The sequence below is a fragment of the Myotis myotis genome, unplaced genomic scaffold (assembly GCF_014108235.1).
Source record: "Myotis myotis isolate mMyoMyo1 unplaced genomic scaffold, mMyoMyo1.p scaffold_m19_p_11, whole genome shotgun sequence".
NCBI classification, from domain to species: domain Eukaryota; kingdom Metazoa; phylum Chordata; class Mammalia; order Chiroptera; family Vespertilionidae; genus Myotis; species Myotis myotis.
Window position 1 is genome coordinate 57,888,696 of NW_023416315.1, and position 16,076 is coordinate 57,904,771.

The following is a 16,076-nucleotide window of genomic DNA, read 5'->3' on the forward strand; positions in this document are numbered from 1 at the left end:
AATTTCTATATGTGACACGGCACCAGAGTTAAGTTAGGGTTTTTCAAAATGCTGACATGCCGAGCTCAAAGGTTCGCCATCACTGCAATACTTGCTTCTTTCCGGTGGCCCGGAACTGAGAATATGAAGAGCAGAAAGACATGCCCCCTGCCTCCCAGAAACCCACAGGCTACTGTGGGAGAGAGTCCAGAAAGCAAGCAATTGCCATCCGAGGTGATAAGTATGATGACGAGCCAACTGGGTCTCTACGTGCTGAGGGTGTGGAAGGTGGAGAGCGCAGAGCTACCATCATCGATGGCTTCCCATGCTCCCTTCTTTTCTTAAAAAAAAATATTTTTTTTCATTGATTTCAGAGAGAGAGAGAGAGAGAGAGAGAGAGAAACATCAATGATGAGAGAGAATCATTGATCGGCTGCCTCCTGCACACCCGACCCTAGGGATCAAGCTGCAACCCAGGCATGTGCCCTGACTGGGAATCGAACCGTGATCTCCTGGTTCATAGGTTGACGACACTCAACCACTTAGCCACTCCGGCTGAGCCCCCATGCTCCCTTCTTGACCCTCCCACAGCCTCTTGCAAGGACCTCTATGATAGCATCTGCTTCTCTTCTCTTTTCCACATTCCTGTACCCTCCACGTGTAAAATGTGTCTGCATTCCAGAAACATTAACATGTGGAAAAGCCAGCCCCAATGACAGGACAGTGGTTCATAGAAGGTCCTGCCCGAGTTCTGCACGGACAGCCCCACCTGGGGCTCAGGGATGCCTGAGGAGCCGGGTGGAGCTGAGCTGTGATTCCTGCCATGGGCTTGGCGGCTCTGTTGGCAGGTGGAGGGCGCTGAGAGGAGACCTCACGAGTGCCTGCAGGGGGCACCAGAGGCGCCTTCCAGCTCACCTTCGCCCACTCTCCCTGCGCCCAGTCTTGACTGCTCCCTGTCTCCTCTCAGGAAGTCTGGAGGAGCGAGGCTTCCTGGCATGGAATCAAGCCCAGGGGTCGGAGGACACTACGAGGGTCTTGGAGATCTACGGCCTCCCCTGTGGGATTGGCACCAAGTGCTGCACTTCCTCCTGCACCCGGTTCCTCCCCTTCTGGCCCAGGCTGGAACCTGGTGGGAAAGGGGAGATGGGAGTGAGTCAGCTCACACTCTGCTCCCAGGATTTCTCAGGAGTGCGCCCAGAGGGTGCCATAGAGACCCGGATGTGAGGCTGTCTCTCTGATGCACGTCCCCAAGCCCTCTCCACCCCACCCCAACCCAGAATGTGCTGGTCTCCCCGTGCAGCCATGGGATCACACCCTCCTGAGCACCCCCAGCGTCCCATACACTGTGGCAGCCGAGTACGCAGTCGGTGAAGACCATGACAAGCATGCTGTGACCTGGCACTCCGTCCGCGGCCTGGCCTCAGGCTGCATCCTTCCCTGGCTCCAGCCCTGCTGTCTGTCATGGAAACCAGTGTAGCCTGATGTCCATCCCCATCAAAACTCCCGCAGTCTGCATGTTCTTAGGACATTTTGATGCCTTGGGAGAAGAAGCCTCGGGTGGAGCAGGGGACGAAGATGGGGCTGTTGGCTGAAAGAACAGGTCTCTTCCCAACGAGGCAGGTGGCCCTGCTGGCCCCTCCAGGCCCTCCCCTCTGTGCCCCTGCAGTTTGCAAACAGTCAGGTGCCAACAAAGCTGCAGCCCTGCACCCCCCAGTGGGCGTCCTTGGGGCTGCCTCCTGCATCACAGGACGGTGAGCGGTGAGAGCTGGGCTGTGGGGCAGACAGATGAAACAGCCTTCGGTGGAGGGGAGCTACTGTTGCTAAGATGTGTAAACTGTAAAGAGCCACGCAAACCCATCCCCATTCTCTCAGTACATTCAGTGGATTCGTCAGGGTTCTCTAGAGATAACAAGTCAATAGCATATGTGTGTATGTTCACATACATATATTCACATGCCTACATACATATATGTTCCCACACATATATACATGTTATCTATGTACTATATATGTACATGTGTGCTGTACACACACACACGCGCGAGAGAGAGAGAGAGAGACGGAGCCTTTAAGCCATGGGCTCCTGGATTGTGGAGGCTGGCAAGTCCAAAATCTGCAGGGTAGACCCTAGTAGGCTGGGAGAGTTGCAGCCTGAGTCTCTGAGGGCTGTCATTGGCAGAATTCCTTCTTCCTTAAGTCTTTTCTTTTGGTCTAGTTGGTCCTTCAACTGATTAGACAAGGCCCACCACATTAGGGTGAGTAACCTGCTTTACTCAAAGTCTACTGATTTACATGTTCATTTCATCCAAAATACCATCATAGAAACATCTAGAATAATGTTTGACCGAACATCACTCCCAGGGTACATGCCCAGGGACATGATACACTCTCTGTCCAGGAGCCTCGCTGGAAAGCGCTGGGACCTGGCGTGGGCTCCCTTCAGGGGTCTTTATCACCAGAAGAAGCAGGTGTCGCTGGTCCCACCCTGACTGGTGTCCTGTAGCACTCGTTTGGGGTCAGCACCATTCCGGGCTCCCAGAGCATGCAGGATGGACAGGTGGTCCCCAGGACTCTCCAGAACCCCGCAGAACAACAACCTGACCCCAGAGTGCACGGAAAGTACCCAGGATCCTGGCACCTCCACAGACAGGTGCTGCCTGTCCTTCTCTGGGAAGGCCCAGGGCCTGCACCTCAGCGGCGCCCGGCACCACCCGCCCAAAGGAGCAGAGGGGGAGCAGGTGTGTGCCCTGCAGGACAGCCCCTTCACCAAACACCTGAGAGACCAACACAGCCACGCTGCTCTTAATGCTTTATAATAATCAAAACGAAAACCATCGACATGCTTCTGGGAGAGCCCATCCAAAATATCCCAGAAGGCCGAGGCGGGTGCAGCGGGCATTCAGACTTGGAAACTGTCCACGTCATTCATTGCCTCCCCTCCCAGCCCTTCTGCACTACAGATCTTCATCATCAAAGGTCTCCAAGCACTGCAACATCAACAGCTCGTCGTCTATGGGAAGGTCTGCTTCCTGCAACATACAGGGTGGAAGAGGATTGATATTTTTTAAGGATTCCTGGCCCTGGGCGACAGCCAGGTTGGGGGGTGAGGAGGCTCCTCCACCGCAGGCGTGCCCTGCTCCCCCAGTCTCTACCCACATCTTTTCAGCTGCATCTTCACCCACAGCTTACGGCCAGGAAGTAAGGGCAGTGGGGGGAAGGTCCCATGTCCATTTTACTCATTGACTACAAAAAAGGCTTTTCCTGGATACTGCAGACTGGCTTCTTTCCTATCCTGGGGAATTCCAGGAGCCCAGAAGGGAGACAGGCGAAGTCTTAAAGCTTTATTCAAATGCTTATCAATAGAGGGCTTTGAATTACACCGTGACGCATCTACCAGTGGAACACCATGTTTCAAAAAAAAGAATGTAATCGCTCTCTCTCTGTGGGACATACTAATTTAAAAGGGCAAGAGCCCTGGCTGGTGTAGCTCAATTGGTTGAGCATCGTCCCATGAACCAAAAAGTTGCTGGTTCCATTCCTGGGTCTCAGACTCCATTTCCGGTGCGGGGCATGCAGGAGGCAGCCAATTAGTGTTTGATGTTCCTCTCACATCGCTGTTTCTCTCTCTTCCTCCCTCTCCCTTCCTCTCTCTCTAAAAAAATAAATAAATAAAAGTCAAAAATGTTTTTTTAAAAAAGGACAAGATGCAAAGCAAGGTGCACAGTAGACCGCCATTTGTGTTTGAAAGAATACATAAACATTGGGTGGCTGTTCAAGAAACTGGTTGTGGCGGTGGCCTTTGAGGTAGGGCTGGGTCGTAACCAAGGGGCGCTGGTAGGAAAGACACTGTTTTCCTTGTGTGCCTTTTGGTAACTGGAAGTTGAACATGGGTGCGCTGTTAGGAGATTGTTTTTTTCAAGAAGCAGCACCATGTCTGTTTAGCAAGAGTTCCTCATTCCCTTTACAAGGACCCCAGCCAACCTCTGCGAATCCCCCGTCACCTCTCCCTCTGAAAGTACGTCCCCAGGTTTTTGCACGTGCTGCCTCTCCCCACCCCAGCAGGAAATGACCCCTGTCCTCTGGTAGCCCTGCTGGTCTGGGGTTGATCCCCTGGGGCCCTAGGAGGCATTCCCGGGTAACCATCTCATGAATGGGGAACCTGGTCCCAGGGTGACAGCCAGATTGGGGGATGAGCCTGCAGATGAAGCCTTTCCAGCTCAGGAGAAAGGTCCTCATTCTCGTGCTCTCCTGAGGGGCGGGTGCACGGGGAGCCAGCGTATCCGAGGGGGGTCCGGTGGTCAGAGGACGATCACCCAGGCCCCTTATTCAGGGTGAAGGCAACGGCAAAGGTTGAGAAAAGAGAGAGTCGGAGTACAGGGGATGCAAGGGGTCCAGACACTCAAGTCTGTCACACAAAGTGCTCGAATAATGTTCAAAATGTTCTAGTTCCTTAAGCCCCTGAAAATGGCGTCTGAGGCATGTGAAGCTGCAGGTTTGCAAGAGCAACAGCTGTGAGCGGTGTTTTCAGGAATTGGGGTGCTGCAGTGTGTGGACTAGTGTTCCCCCAAGTTCTTGTCCACCTTATTTGGAAAGGGGGTCTTTGCAATTATGATGAGTTAAGGTTCTTGAGATGAAATCCTGGACTCGGGGTGGCCCTCAATCCCAATGACTGGCATCCTTATAAGAAGATGAGAGGGACCGAGAGGCACAGAAGAAGGGCTCGTGAAGGCAGAGGCAGCGGCTGAAGGGATGCTGCTGCCCGCCAGGAGCGCGAGGGCTGCGGGCCGCCAGAAGCGAGGACCAGGCGTGGCGGGATTCCTCCCTCCAGCTTCCAGAGACGATGGCATGCCCTGCCTACACTTTCATTTGCCTTCTGGCCTCCAGAATGAGGAGTTGTGCACCTCCGAGCTGGTGCTGGTGTGTGGCACCAACAATGAAGTGTCACTCGGCCACCTCCCACGGAGCCAACAGGGGGATGGATGGGGAGAGAACGGAAGTTCCCTCTTCACACCAGCAGCTCTGAAGGCCCCAGGCCTCCTGCACCAGAACCTCCAGGGCAAGCAGGTCAAACTCACGGCCCGTGGGCCGCATGCCTTGTTTATTTGGCCCGTGTTAGCCTTTGAGTTTGACATGCTTGCTCTGGAGTAACCTGTTCAAAATACAGATTCCTGGGGTCCCACCTCGAAACACTGAGTGAGCACCTTGGGGGTTGGGGCCCCGGGAACCCGCATTTCCAAGACGCTCTCAAGGTGACCCCAGTTTGAGCGCCTCTGCTTTGTGTGGCTACTCCCACCCCTGCTTGTTCTTCCTTTTCTGCCCCGAGTGCAGCGAGGAGGCAGGGAGAGCAACGACTGTCCCACTAATGCGTTCTCACCAGGGCTCCATGGGAAAAGGGCCACGCGACTCCCCAGCCAGTTGAAAAGCTGTCCTGGTTATTTTTACACAGACACTCTCATTATTACTGCTTACCTTTTAAGACAAACAATTGCAGTTTTTCTAAATTAGTACAGCAAAGCTATGGCTATGAAGCTTCATGGCTCTGGCATAAGCTCCTCCCCCCAAGAAAGCTTCCAGAATATACCTCCTAACCAAGACCCGTGCTACTTATGTCATTACAAGTTCCACCGCCAGAAATTAACATCTTCCCAAAGCTGAGAGCAAATATTGCCCGGGGTCTGGATGGGGAAACAGCCCTGCCTCTTGGCAAGGAGTCAAGGAGTCACAGGACATTTAGGAATTCCTGGTACGAGCCAGGCCCTGGGACCTGGTCGCTACATCAAGGTCTGCCCTAAAGGGCATCCCTCTCTCTCCCCTCAGTTTCCCCGAAGTCTTCCATCCCACAGGCTGCCTTAGGTTGAAGTCGAGCATCCATGGGCAGGCCACAGAGAATGAGAGAGCGCCCCCACCTGGCCTTGTGGTGTGATCCGGGTGAGATCTAGCTCCCCCCAAGGGACCTGGACCCTGCGGATGGAGGGGAGGGGGCGGAGGTCTCCCACTCCGCTCCGTCCTACCTGCTTCTCTTGAGTGTGGACACAGCAGAGGTCTTTAAAGAAGTCGACGATCTGCGTGTAGAGCTGAAACTTTTCTTCTGGGTTCTCTGGGTTGCAGCTGGCGAACAGAGAACTGACGGCAGAGAAGGAGAGAAACAGCTAATGTTTTGAATCCTACTCTTTGACCTCTGCTTGTACCCCCTAAAAACTCGGATGATGGTGTGAACCAAGCACTTTCAAACACCCAGCTGAGTCCCCGGAGAGCCAGGAGTCCTTCTTGGAAGGTTTGCATCACCTCAGCTCAATGTCACGTCTGGCACCCGCTGGGAAAGTGAGACAATGGGGGGACTGGCTCCTGGGTCCTAATGTAGGGCCCTGAGCTATGGCCTCGGGAACAAAGGGACAAGATGTCCTCTGTCCCTAGGAGTCAACCTCTACAGCGAAGCCCCACGGCTCTGGCCCACCTGCGGGCACATCGCACACTTGAGTTCAGTCCCTTCAGATGCCTCCACCCAGGTCTCAAGGGGAACACGGATGCAGAGAAAAGGCCTGTTTTGCAGAGTCCTTTCCCCCGGCCTTCCTGGGACAAGGAGAGAGGCCAACACCCAGGGACCCAGGGACCCAGAGCAAAGAAGCCGGGAGTCATGCCAGGACAGCTGGCATTTTGACCTCACATTCCAGCCAGCTGGGAACCTTCTGGCAGCAGCCCCCACCTTTCCCGGGCAAAGCAGAAAAAAGATTTTTTATTGATTTCAGAGAGGAAGGGAGAGGGACATGGGGCCTGTTTCCATGTTGACTCAGTTTCTCGGGGCCAGGCCCCCCGCCGCCTCTCAGTCAGACCGAGGCTGTAACCTGCCCGTGGCCACCTTACCCCGGGAAAACAGGGCAACACGGACAATCTGGAGTTGATGACCTGTGTGTCAGCCCTGGGCCAGGATGGAAGACTTTTCTGTGCAGAAGAACCCCAGACAATACTGTCCCCAGGGCAATGGCACAGTCCTAGGACCAGCCCACTTCGAATCACAGGAAAAAATGGATCCCCAAGAATTCCCACTGAATTATGCACCCCTCTGAAGGGCTGCAGGGGAGGCTCCGAAACATCCCAGCAGGGGTACCCCCCACACACACACATGCACACACTCACACATGTACGTACACACATGCACACACAAGACATACATGTGTACACACACACCATCTCATACCCTGTCCTCACCTGGAGCTAGATGCCTCACTTTTATCCAGGAAACATGCCACATCGTAGGCATCTTCAAAAAGGAGCTGAAAGAAAGCACAGAACAGTTTGACCTTTGCCCTGGGCTGATGCAGGATGAGGAGCAAGACTGTCTCTCTTTCCCCCTCAGCTCCGAAGGGCGTGCCCATGAATGCTGGGCCCAATCAGACTCTCAGGGTCTCTGCTTGGTGACCTTCCCAGGAGGGGAATATGAAGCTCTTGCCCACCCAGAACAAACTGCCGACCCCAGAGGGAGGTGCTGGGGACGGTGGTTTCCTCTTTCTAAAGAAGACAGTGTGAGATGCAGCAGCCAGAGCTGAGCCTCAGTTTACCTGGAGGAGGGCTCGTCTACACCTCTGCAGATGCAGAGCCCATTTGAGCCATAACTCGGCTCTGGAGTTAGGCTGCAGGAGAGCCAACACCCAGCCCTGCCACTCAGTAAGCTGGGTGACCTCAGACAAGTGACCTCATCTCTCGAATCCTCCTCTATAAGCAGCAATCACAACAGTGCCTACTCATAGGGTTTTGCAAGGATTAAATAAGAGCTGTGTGAGGCACCAGGCACATCATGGCTCAAACATATTAGCTATTTTTTTTAAAATATATTTTTATTGATTTCAGAGAAGAAGGGAGAGGGAGAGAGAGATAGAAACATCAGTGGTGAGAGAGAATCATTGATTGGCTGCCTCCTGCATGGCCCCCTACTGGTGATTGAACCCACAACCCAGGCATGTGCCCTTGACCGGAATTGAACCTGGGACCCTTCAGTCCACAGGCTCTATCCACTGAGCCAAACTGGCTAGGGCCATATTAGCTATTATTGAATATTGTCTGCTTTATAAAAGAAATACATGTTTATCGTGAAAATAGAAACCGATAGAAAAAATAAAAATCACCAAGAAACAATCCCACCTGGAGAGGCCCATTGTTAGCATATAATGATTTCTTTCCCTCCATCCTTCCCCTAGGCATATTATGGCATATATCCCCAACTTGGGAATCTTGCTTTTTAGACAGTTTTTGGTCCCGCTTCTCCTTAACTTGCTGAAGAATATTAAATATTCCACAGGAATGTGAGATACACTTAAGATTGCCAGATTTAGCAAATAAACATACAGGATACTTTGTTAAATTTGAATTTTAGATGAACGATTGCACGGAACCTTCTCACACGAACAATTTCGCTGCTGGGCTGTTTTATCCGGCACCGGTCACACAGGCAGCCCCCAGGGAGGAGCGGGGGTTCTCCGCCCGGAGTTGTGTCTGCCCTTCAAGTCCTTAGACAATGTGGTTCCCCTGAACCGAACCCCTTGGGACTCTGGCCTTGTGCATGGCCCCCTCCTGGTTTTCTAGACATTTCCTGTGCCCTCTTTTAGCTATCCCTTTGGTCATCTCCAACAGGATCTGGGGAGGGTCAGTGAGCTCCCAGAGGCCCTTCACCTCTGTGTGCCTCCCCCCGGGCCAGGGGCAGGGGCCCAGGACCTAAATCCCTGCCCTCAGCCAGTTTGCCCACTGAAGTTGCAGGCCACACGCTGCCCCCACCAGGCAACCCTCTCACAAGCCAGCCCGGGAGGGGCACAGGCAGGCCCCACCGCCCTTCTGGAGCACCCAGCACCCCCTGACCCAGAGTCCAGGCCTGGCTCCGAACACAGCTGTTCCACAGCAGAACCACGCCAGATGGACCAGGAGCTGCAACTACTTCAGAAGCCACAGGAACAGTGGCTCTGTCTCTACGTGGGACATAACTGCTCCTTGTTCTGCTGGCCTTGTCACCCAGCCCTGGGTTGGCCAAAGCCAACTTCACTGAACGGTAGCAATGCTCTTCGGGATGAGAACTGACACTCCTCTCAGAGACTGGGCCTGACTGGTCTAAATGCAATCTGACCTTGATTATGCAGGTCATTGGCTCAGTAATCTGTCAATCTGGCCAAATCTGGCCAATGAGAGAAAAGACGTTTGATGGGCATTTCTGGAAAAGTTCTTCCTGATCCTTGAGAATCAGCCACAGGACATCTTTCTCTCTCTAACCTGATAGAGAGGAATGACAGCTCGATTGCTGTGGGAGTCAGAGAGGCAGGGAAACTGGGGAGGACAGGGAAGGTGAGAAACCAGCCTTAAGCTGAAGCAGAGCAGAGAGACAAACGGAGTCCATGGTCACATCACTGAGATGCTGACCAGACCCCGCCCTGCCCTGGGACCTCCCTGGGTGTGAGCAGTCCATTTCTTCAGGGTTTAATGAGCCAGGAACTTGCAGATAAAAAGCCCAGCTGATACAACCATCTAAGACAGTGGTTCTCAACCTTCCTAATGCCGCGACCCTTTAATACAGTTCCTCATGTTGTGGTGACCCCCAATTTCATTGTTACAAATTGAACATAATTAAAGCATAGTGATTAATCACAAAAACAATATGTAATTATATATGTGTTTTCCGATGGTCTTAGGCGACCCCTGTGAAAGGGTCGTCCGACCCCCAAAGGGGTCGCGACCTACAGGTTGAGAACCGCTGATCTAAGGCATCTCTTCTTTTTAAAAACTTATTCTCTTTAATTATTATTGTGTTTGAATATATATTTTTATTGATATCAAAGAGGGAAAGAGAGACAGAAACATCAATGATGAGAGAGAATCATTGGTCAGCCGTCTCCATCACGCCCCATACTGGGCTAGGAATCGAGCCCACAACCCAGGCATGTGCCCTGACCGGGAATTGAACTATGACCTCCTAGTTCAGTGATGGCGAACCTATGACATGCGTGTCAGAGGTGACACGCGAACTCATTTTTTTGGTTGATTTTTTCTTTGTTAAATGGCATTTAAATATATAAAATAAATATCAAAAATATAAGTCTTTGTTTTACTATGGTTGCAGATATCAAAAAATTTCTATATGTGACACGGCACCAGAGTTAAGTTAGGGTTTTTCAAAATGCTGACACGCCGAGCTCAAAAGGTTCGCCATCACGGTCCTAGTTCGTAGGTTGATGCTCAACCACTGAGCCACTCGGGCCAGGCTGAGGCTTCTCTTCTATAACCTCCAGGGAAAGGCCGGGAAACAAACCGAAGACTAAGAAATGCTCTCCTGTGGTTGTGGAGATGGTGTCAGGAAAATCAGACACTGAGCACGTGGGCCAGGACCCGAACAGCTCCTCAGACTTGCTGGAGTGACCCCCTCCACTCCACCCCCAGGGACCGCTCACCTCCTCCGGGGTGGACTCGAGCGAGCAGCTGGCCCCTTGGCTGTCGACTCCACTGTCCTTCATGCTGTCCTCGGCATAGGCTGGCTCCTGGGGGGCCCCCTCGAGGCCCGCCAGGCCGCTGTGCTTCTGCTCCAAGGCCTGCAGGAGGCCGGCCTTCTTCTCCTCGGAGAGGGTCTGCCACAGGTGGGAGATGGCCGCGGAGACCACGGGCAGGGTCACGTCCTGGGAGGAGACAATCCCGTTCCTGGTCAGGAGGTCCATTGTCTGCTTGTAAAAGCTGAGGTACCTGGAGCAGAAAAGACAGCAGCTCCCAGACCTGAAGGGCCCCCACCCCAGGCCGTCTCCTCGGGACCCCGTGTGGCCCCCTCTCTGTGCTGTGCCAGGGGCTTGGCACTGCTAGTCTCTGGGGGCCCTGAGCCTTGGAGAGCAGATGCCATCTCCAGGGCCATGGAGACAGATTTCTGCTTCCCAGCCCTTCCTCACATCCTCCCAGATCCTGTGCCTTATAAACCAGACGGTGAGAGGCGTGGCTGGCGCAGCTCTCACCCCACAGGAAAACTGCTTAAAATTCTGAGCCCATGGATGTGCAGACGTGATGTGACACCGCTTAGACTTGAGGCCTGAGAGTCAGGCTCAGTTGTGGACAGAGCCTCCCATCTATTGAGCCAACGCCCCGGAAGCTGATGTGGCTGTCAAGGGGCTCAGTCTATGGAGGGCGGGGAGTGGCAGTGGGAGTCTGAGCCAGCCATTCTCATCTTTCTTACTATAATGCTGCCCCAAACAGACTTTTGGGGTGTGTGTGTGAGAGGGGGCTCTAGCCCTTATAATCACCATCAACCCCCCTTCCAAAGGCACCCCCAAACACAGTCTAAGTAAACACAGTTATGTGCTATGCAAATGTAACTTCAAGACTATTTCTTTAGCTTTTCTGCCAACCCATCCCCCAGCCCCTCCTGTATGGAAATTCTGAGCATCCACGGCTCAGGGCCTGGCCTGAGCGCTCGCTGAGGCCGCAGTGTTGCCCAGCTGAGCCTCGCCCCTTCCCCAACAGGAGCTCCAGCTGTGCACAGAGCCACCTCGCTCAGCTGTTCACACCGTTCAAATTCCATGAGGTCGTGTGGCAAAGTGACTGGGGAGTGTAAGAGCTCCACTTTTTCCTCCTCCTCCTCCTCCTCTTCCTCCTCTTCTTGGTCTTCCTCCTCCTCCTCCTCTTCCTCTTCCTCCTCATCGTCTTCCTCCTCAGCATCCTTTCCGACTTCCTCAAATGGGTACAAGTTGTCAAAGTCTTCTGGATGAACCTTATTTGGGAGCAGGCTGGTGAGAAAACAGAAACAAGATAACTACAGATTAATGTCCCTCATGAACATTGACATCAAAATTCTTAACAGTCTTAGCAGATATATATGATATGTTATATATGATATACATCATACAGGTCATATATTATAACACACGCGCGTGTGTGCTAATATATTATGGCCAAGTGGGGTTTATTCTATGAATGTGAGACAGTTGTTTTAAACTTTGAAAATCTATCCATGTAACTCACCATATCAACAGACTAAAAATCTTATCAATATTTGATTTTAAAATAGTATGATTTTTACAATCTCACTAGATGCAGAAAAAGCACTTGGCAAAAGTCAACATCCATTCATGATCCAAACTCTCAGAAGTCCACACTGGCTTTTCTTGGCTCCTGTGGAGCTTGGGAATCAGGCTGAGCTTTGGATTTTCCTTGTTTTCATCTGCACCCGCCAATAAGGCCACTACTGAGTTTGTAAAAGCTATAATACAAAATAAATACTTGATCTCATCTTTCCATAAAATAATGTGCAAAAAAACTTTTTTAATGGAAGGCTATGCTTTGAAATTAACATTGGTTTTTCTTGAGGTGAGACAATATGTATTTTAATTTCCTTTTTAGGGCTTTTCTGTACTCTTGATATTTTCTGTAATAAGCAGAGATTTTTATCATCAGAAAACAAAATCCAAGGTATGTTATAAGGTAAAATAGGAAAGAATTCTCCCCAGCACCAGAGGGTTCTAACCGGTGAGCAGCCCTCCTCCGCTCTTCCCATGCTGCAGCGGAAAGCAGTTTCCGTGACAGCGGACGGCGACACCAGCAGGCCCCGGTGCTCCCAGGGCCGGGTCTTACCTGTGATTTCTGGAGAACATGCTGGCATAGTTTTCCTTGACCTCCTCTAAGCTGTTTGCATTTCCATCCTGCAGTTTGAAGGATTCTGTTGGGGAGTTGAAGGCAAGGGGGAAAGCTGGGCCTTTGTTGAGTCTCTCCTGTCTTTCCAAGGGGAGCATGGGGGTCCCTGAGCCCAACCGGGGTTGGTGGTAGGGGGTCAAGAGCCCAGCTGCACCCCTCCTTCCAGATGTGAAGAGAAAGGGCTTTTTGGACTGGCCCGTTTCACTCAAGGCATCGAAAGTATCCCTTTCAGAGTTCAGCTTCCACTAGCTCATAAAACTCAAGTTCCCAGCAGCCATCTCTCTTGGTTCCAAACCAAGTGCCAAGGAAGGGAGCCAGGTTCCGACAAACACTGGCCCACGTCTTCTCTGGCCTCTCAAGGTGAGGTCAGGTGCCTTCAACAGCTGACAACCCTGAGGTCAGTCAGGCTGTGAATCTCATCGTGCCCCTGGCCCAAGCCCAGTGCCTACCTAGCACACAGCAGGTACTCAGTAAATATTCATTCACTTCACTTAACCCAATGTCTCTGTTTTTAATAGAAAAACCAACCAGCCTTTCTTCCCCTGGGAGGGCGATGGGGGTGGCCGGTAGGACCTGTTACCTTTCACCTTCAGCAGATTATCCAAGACTTGTTCCTGTTCCTGAATGTGACTCTTCGCCCTGTTCAGAACCTGCCACTGAGGACAGAGACAGACAACGCTGACAGGCCGGTCTCCCACTGCACAGCCTGGTTTTGCAGACTCAGGAGCCCCTTCCCGGGTCTGAGGCCCCGGGATGCAAAATCACCATCCTTCACGTTGTTGATAAAAAGCGCAGGAAGTTTGTTCTGATGCGCAGAAGGCATGACGTTTATTTATTTATTTATTTATGAAGTTTAATGTTTCTCACCAAAATATTCAGAAACAATTAAGCTGTGTTCAGCAAACTACTAGGGCTGCCAAAAAGGCAAACGACTGCATGTGCTACTCGACGGTGGGATAAATGGTGACTTAGAGGCGGCCTGAGTGGATGTCAGCCCCAGGCGGGCAGCAGGCTCCCCGTGAACTTCCGCTCACTGGTCACAATGTGCACCCGGCTGGTTAATAGTAAATGTGCGAGTCTAACAATAGTTTTATTTGTTAAATGCATGCACGCCAGTTGATATGAAGACTTAAGTGCTCTATCAACTTGAACTCTGAATGTCCTGTTCTGCAAGACTAGAATCACAAGCGTTCTTCCCACACTCCCATCCTCCTTCCCTCCCTCCCTCCACTCCTTCCTTCTTCCCTCCCTCCTTCCTATCTTCCTTCCTTCCTTCCTTACTCCCTCCCTCCCTCCACTCCTTCCTTCTTCCCTCCCTCCCTCCCTTGCTCTCTTCCTTCCTTTACTTTCTTCCTGCTTCAATCTGCCTTCCTTTTTCTTTAATATTGTATCTTTATTATCTAGGGCCCCCAAATTATTACTAAAGTCAAAATGATAACTGTGAGATTACTAAAAAACAAGAACTGCTAAATACTGTTTATTACTCTGACCACTGATGGCTGTCTGGAGCGACATACTCATCAGGTATGTATGCTAAGGGGACACAGCTGTGCTGGGCCTGGGGCGAACAGGTGACCAGCCCTGCTTTCAGGGGCTGACATTCTATCAGGGGAGGCAGGCACGGAAACAACTACTGGTAACACAAACCAGCATTCAGTTAGTGCCAACAGGGGTAGAAACAAAGGGCCGTGGGACCACACGGGAGGAAGGACTGATTCCACCTGCAGGGACGGACGGGCCTCGTGGAGCAGGGCACGGAGCACAGCCAGGCAGCAGCAGGCGCAGCACAATGCGGTGTCCACAGCTGACCGCTGACCCACCCAGGCAGGCCCCAGCCCTCAGGGGTAGGAATGGGGGGAGGAGCATCTCCAGGCCCGTCCCCACCGGGCTCCACAGCCCCTCCACCTATAGGACCTTCCCTCCCCACGCTCAGGTCCTCCTACCTTCGAGGCTGTGAGGTCAGACTGCTGGTAGACGATTCTCCGGAGGTTACCGAAGAGCTTTGTCAGGGTGGCTCGGTGGCGAGCCTGGGACAGGCGTCGGCGGGCCACCCGAGGCTCCAGCTCCTGTGCCAGGGGCCAGGGCGCCGCTTCGTGACTGGGGTCGCTGCCTTCTCCATCGGCCGCCATTAAAAGCTACAATGTAATATTATGCTTTTGGGGGCCCTAGATAATAAAGATACAATATCGAAGAAAAAGGGAGGCAGATTGAAGCAGGAAGAAAGTAAAGGGTCCCAAACCCATGAATAGAATCAATAGTAGATACGTAGTGAACAATGGATGACACAAAATGTGTTACTGAAGTTCAATCCTAAAGACAAACCCGCTCATATTGAACTTACAGGTGAAGGGCACTGCTGCCTTATACCAGGAAGCTTCCAGAACATTGCAGGTACTCACCAGACCCTTGTGCAGGACTGCTGTGTCCAAGGAGAGCAAGCTGTACCCTGAGAGCGTATTCTTTACTTTCTGTTAAAAGCTGAACCGGTAGGCGGCCCACCCTCTGTGGTATTTCCTATGCCAGAACACACCCCACCGCCACCTGGGCAGTGGTCACACAGGTGTACAGATATGAACACATAACCCATCAAGCTGTATTCTTTAGGTGCTCCTCAAAGAGAAGAGAATGCACTCTTCTACCTGTGAAAGCAAAAAGTCACATGACGACAGAGAAGCGGGTTTAGCTCGTCCGGCTTCCAGTGGGTTCTGAAGGTGATCATTACGCCGCCCTTTGTGACCTAGACTTAGAGAATGGTTCTGGGACCGACACCTGACAGGTCTAAGAGTCAGGGACCCGGTCTCTTACCTGAGGCATGGACCCCTCCATCAGGCACTCACCCCACCACTGCTCTGCCAGCTCTTTGAACAGAGAGGCTCCGTCTTCCACACCTCTGGACCCCAATAGGTGCTCGGTGCTGGGGTTTTGAGTGAATTAGAATGGGAGGTCCTCGCTGGGCCCATTCTCCCCCGAGCTCAGTCCTGCTGCGCAGGGACAATGCATGGCCGCAGCCAGTTTTTATGTACAGTATTTCAGTCACTTGGGGAGAGTGTTGAAAACAGACTGTCCCCTAGGGGGCAGCTTTCACTGCCACCGCTGGGGGAGAAGGTGGCGCTAGAGTATCCTGCCCAGCAACTGGGAGCTGTGACCTCCACCTCACCCCGCCTGCCCAGGCCTCAAAAACACTGGATCTGAAGCTACCGGGGTGCGGCCCGGCATCTGGTGGGCAACATGCTCCCCAGGCCCTTCTGAGACTTGGGAACGGAATCTCCTCGGTGGAGGGAGTATCGGGGAAGCGGGGGGGGGGGGGGGGGGGGGGGGGGGGGGGAAGCTTTGCCACTAAGTTCTAGGGGTGAAACCGGCCAGAGGTCAGGAACCCAATGGGGGCAGCGTGGGATTGGAAAACGCCTTTTAGGTCGGAAGGCAAGTCTCCCACCAACAGTGTGGTCTTCACCAGG

The 16,076-nt window shown here is 52.5% G+C and overlaps 2 protein-coding genes across 6 annotated transcripts in view; one reads left to right on the plus strand and one right to left on the minus strand.

The window, feature by feature from the left end:
• The window catches only part of LOC118666370 (solute carrier family 23 member 1-like), a 28,556-nt gene extending 25,311 nt beyond the window's left edge, over window positions 1–3,245 (plus strand). For all 5 annotated transcript variants that reach the window (XM_036328595.1, XM_036328596.1, XM_036328598.1 and 2 more), the window contains one exon: window positions 947–3,245. In XM_036328595.1, the coding sequence (XP_036184488.1) occupies window positions 947–1,203 (257 nt within the window). In that variant the 3' untranslated portion in view covers window positions 1,204–3,245. The remainder of the gene's footprint in view (window positions 1–946) is intronic.
• STRA8 (stimulated by retinoic acid 8) lies at window positions 2,934–14,750 on the minus strand. The gene is made up of 8 exons (XM_036328599.1): window positions 14,565–14,750; window positions 13,202–13,277; window positions 12,562–12,646; window positions 11,499–11,717; window positions 10,404–10,689; window positions 7,186–7,250; window positions 5,991–6,102; window positions 2,934–3,008 (listed from the first exon to the last, which is right to left on the minus strand). Exons 1-8 carry the CDS (start codon window positions 14,748–14,750, stop codon window positions 2,934–2,936), a joined length of 1,104 nt encoding a protein of 367 aa, XP_036184492.1.
• Window positions 14,751–16,076: the final 1,326 nt, after the last annotated feature.

Coding starts and splice junctions, on each gene's coding strand:
- STRA8 (XM_036328599.1), bottom strand. CDS start 14,750: ATGGCGGCCGATGGAGAAGGCAGCGACCCCAGTCACGAAGCGGCGCCC. Junction 11,718..12,561: donor ATGTTCTCCAGAAATCACAG/GTAAGACCCGGC, acceptor TTTTCTCACCAG/CCTGCTCCCAAATAAGGTTC. Junction 10,690..11,498: donor GACCTCATGGAATTTGAACG/GTGTGAACAGCT, acceptor TTTCTGCTCCAG/GTACCTCAGCTTTTACAAGC.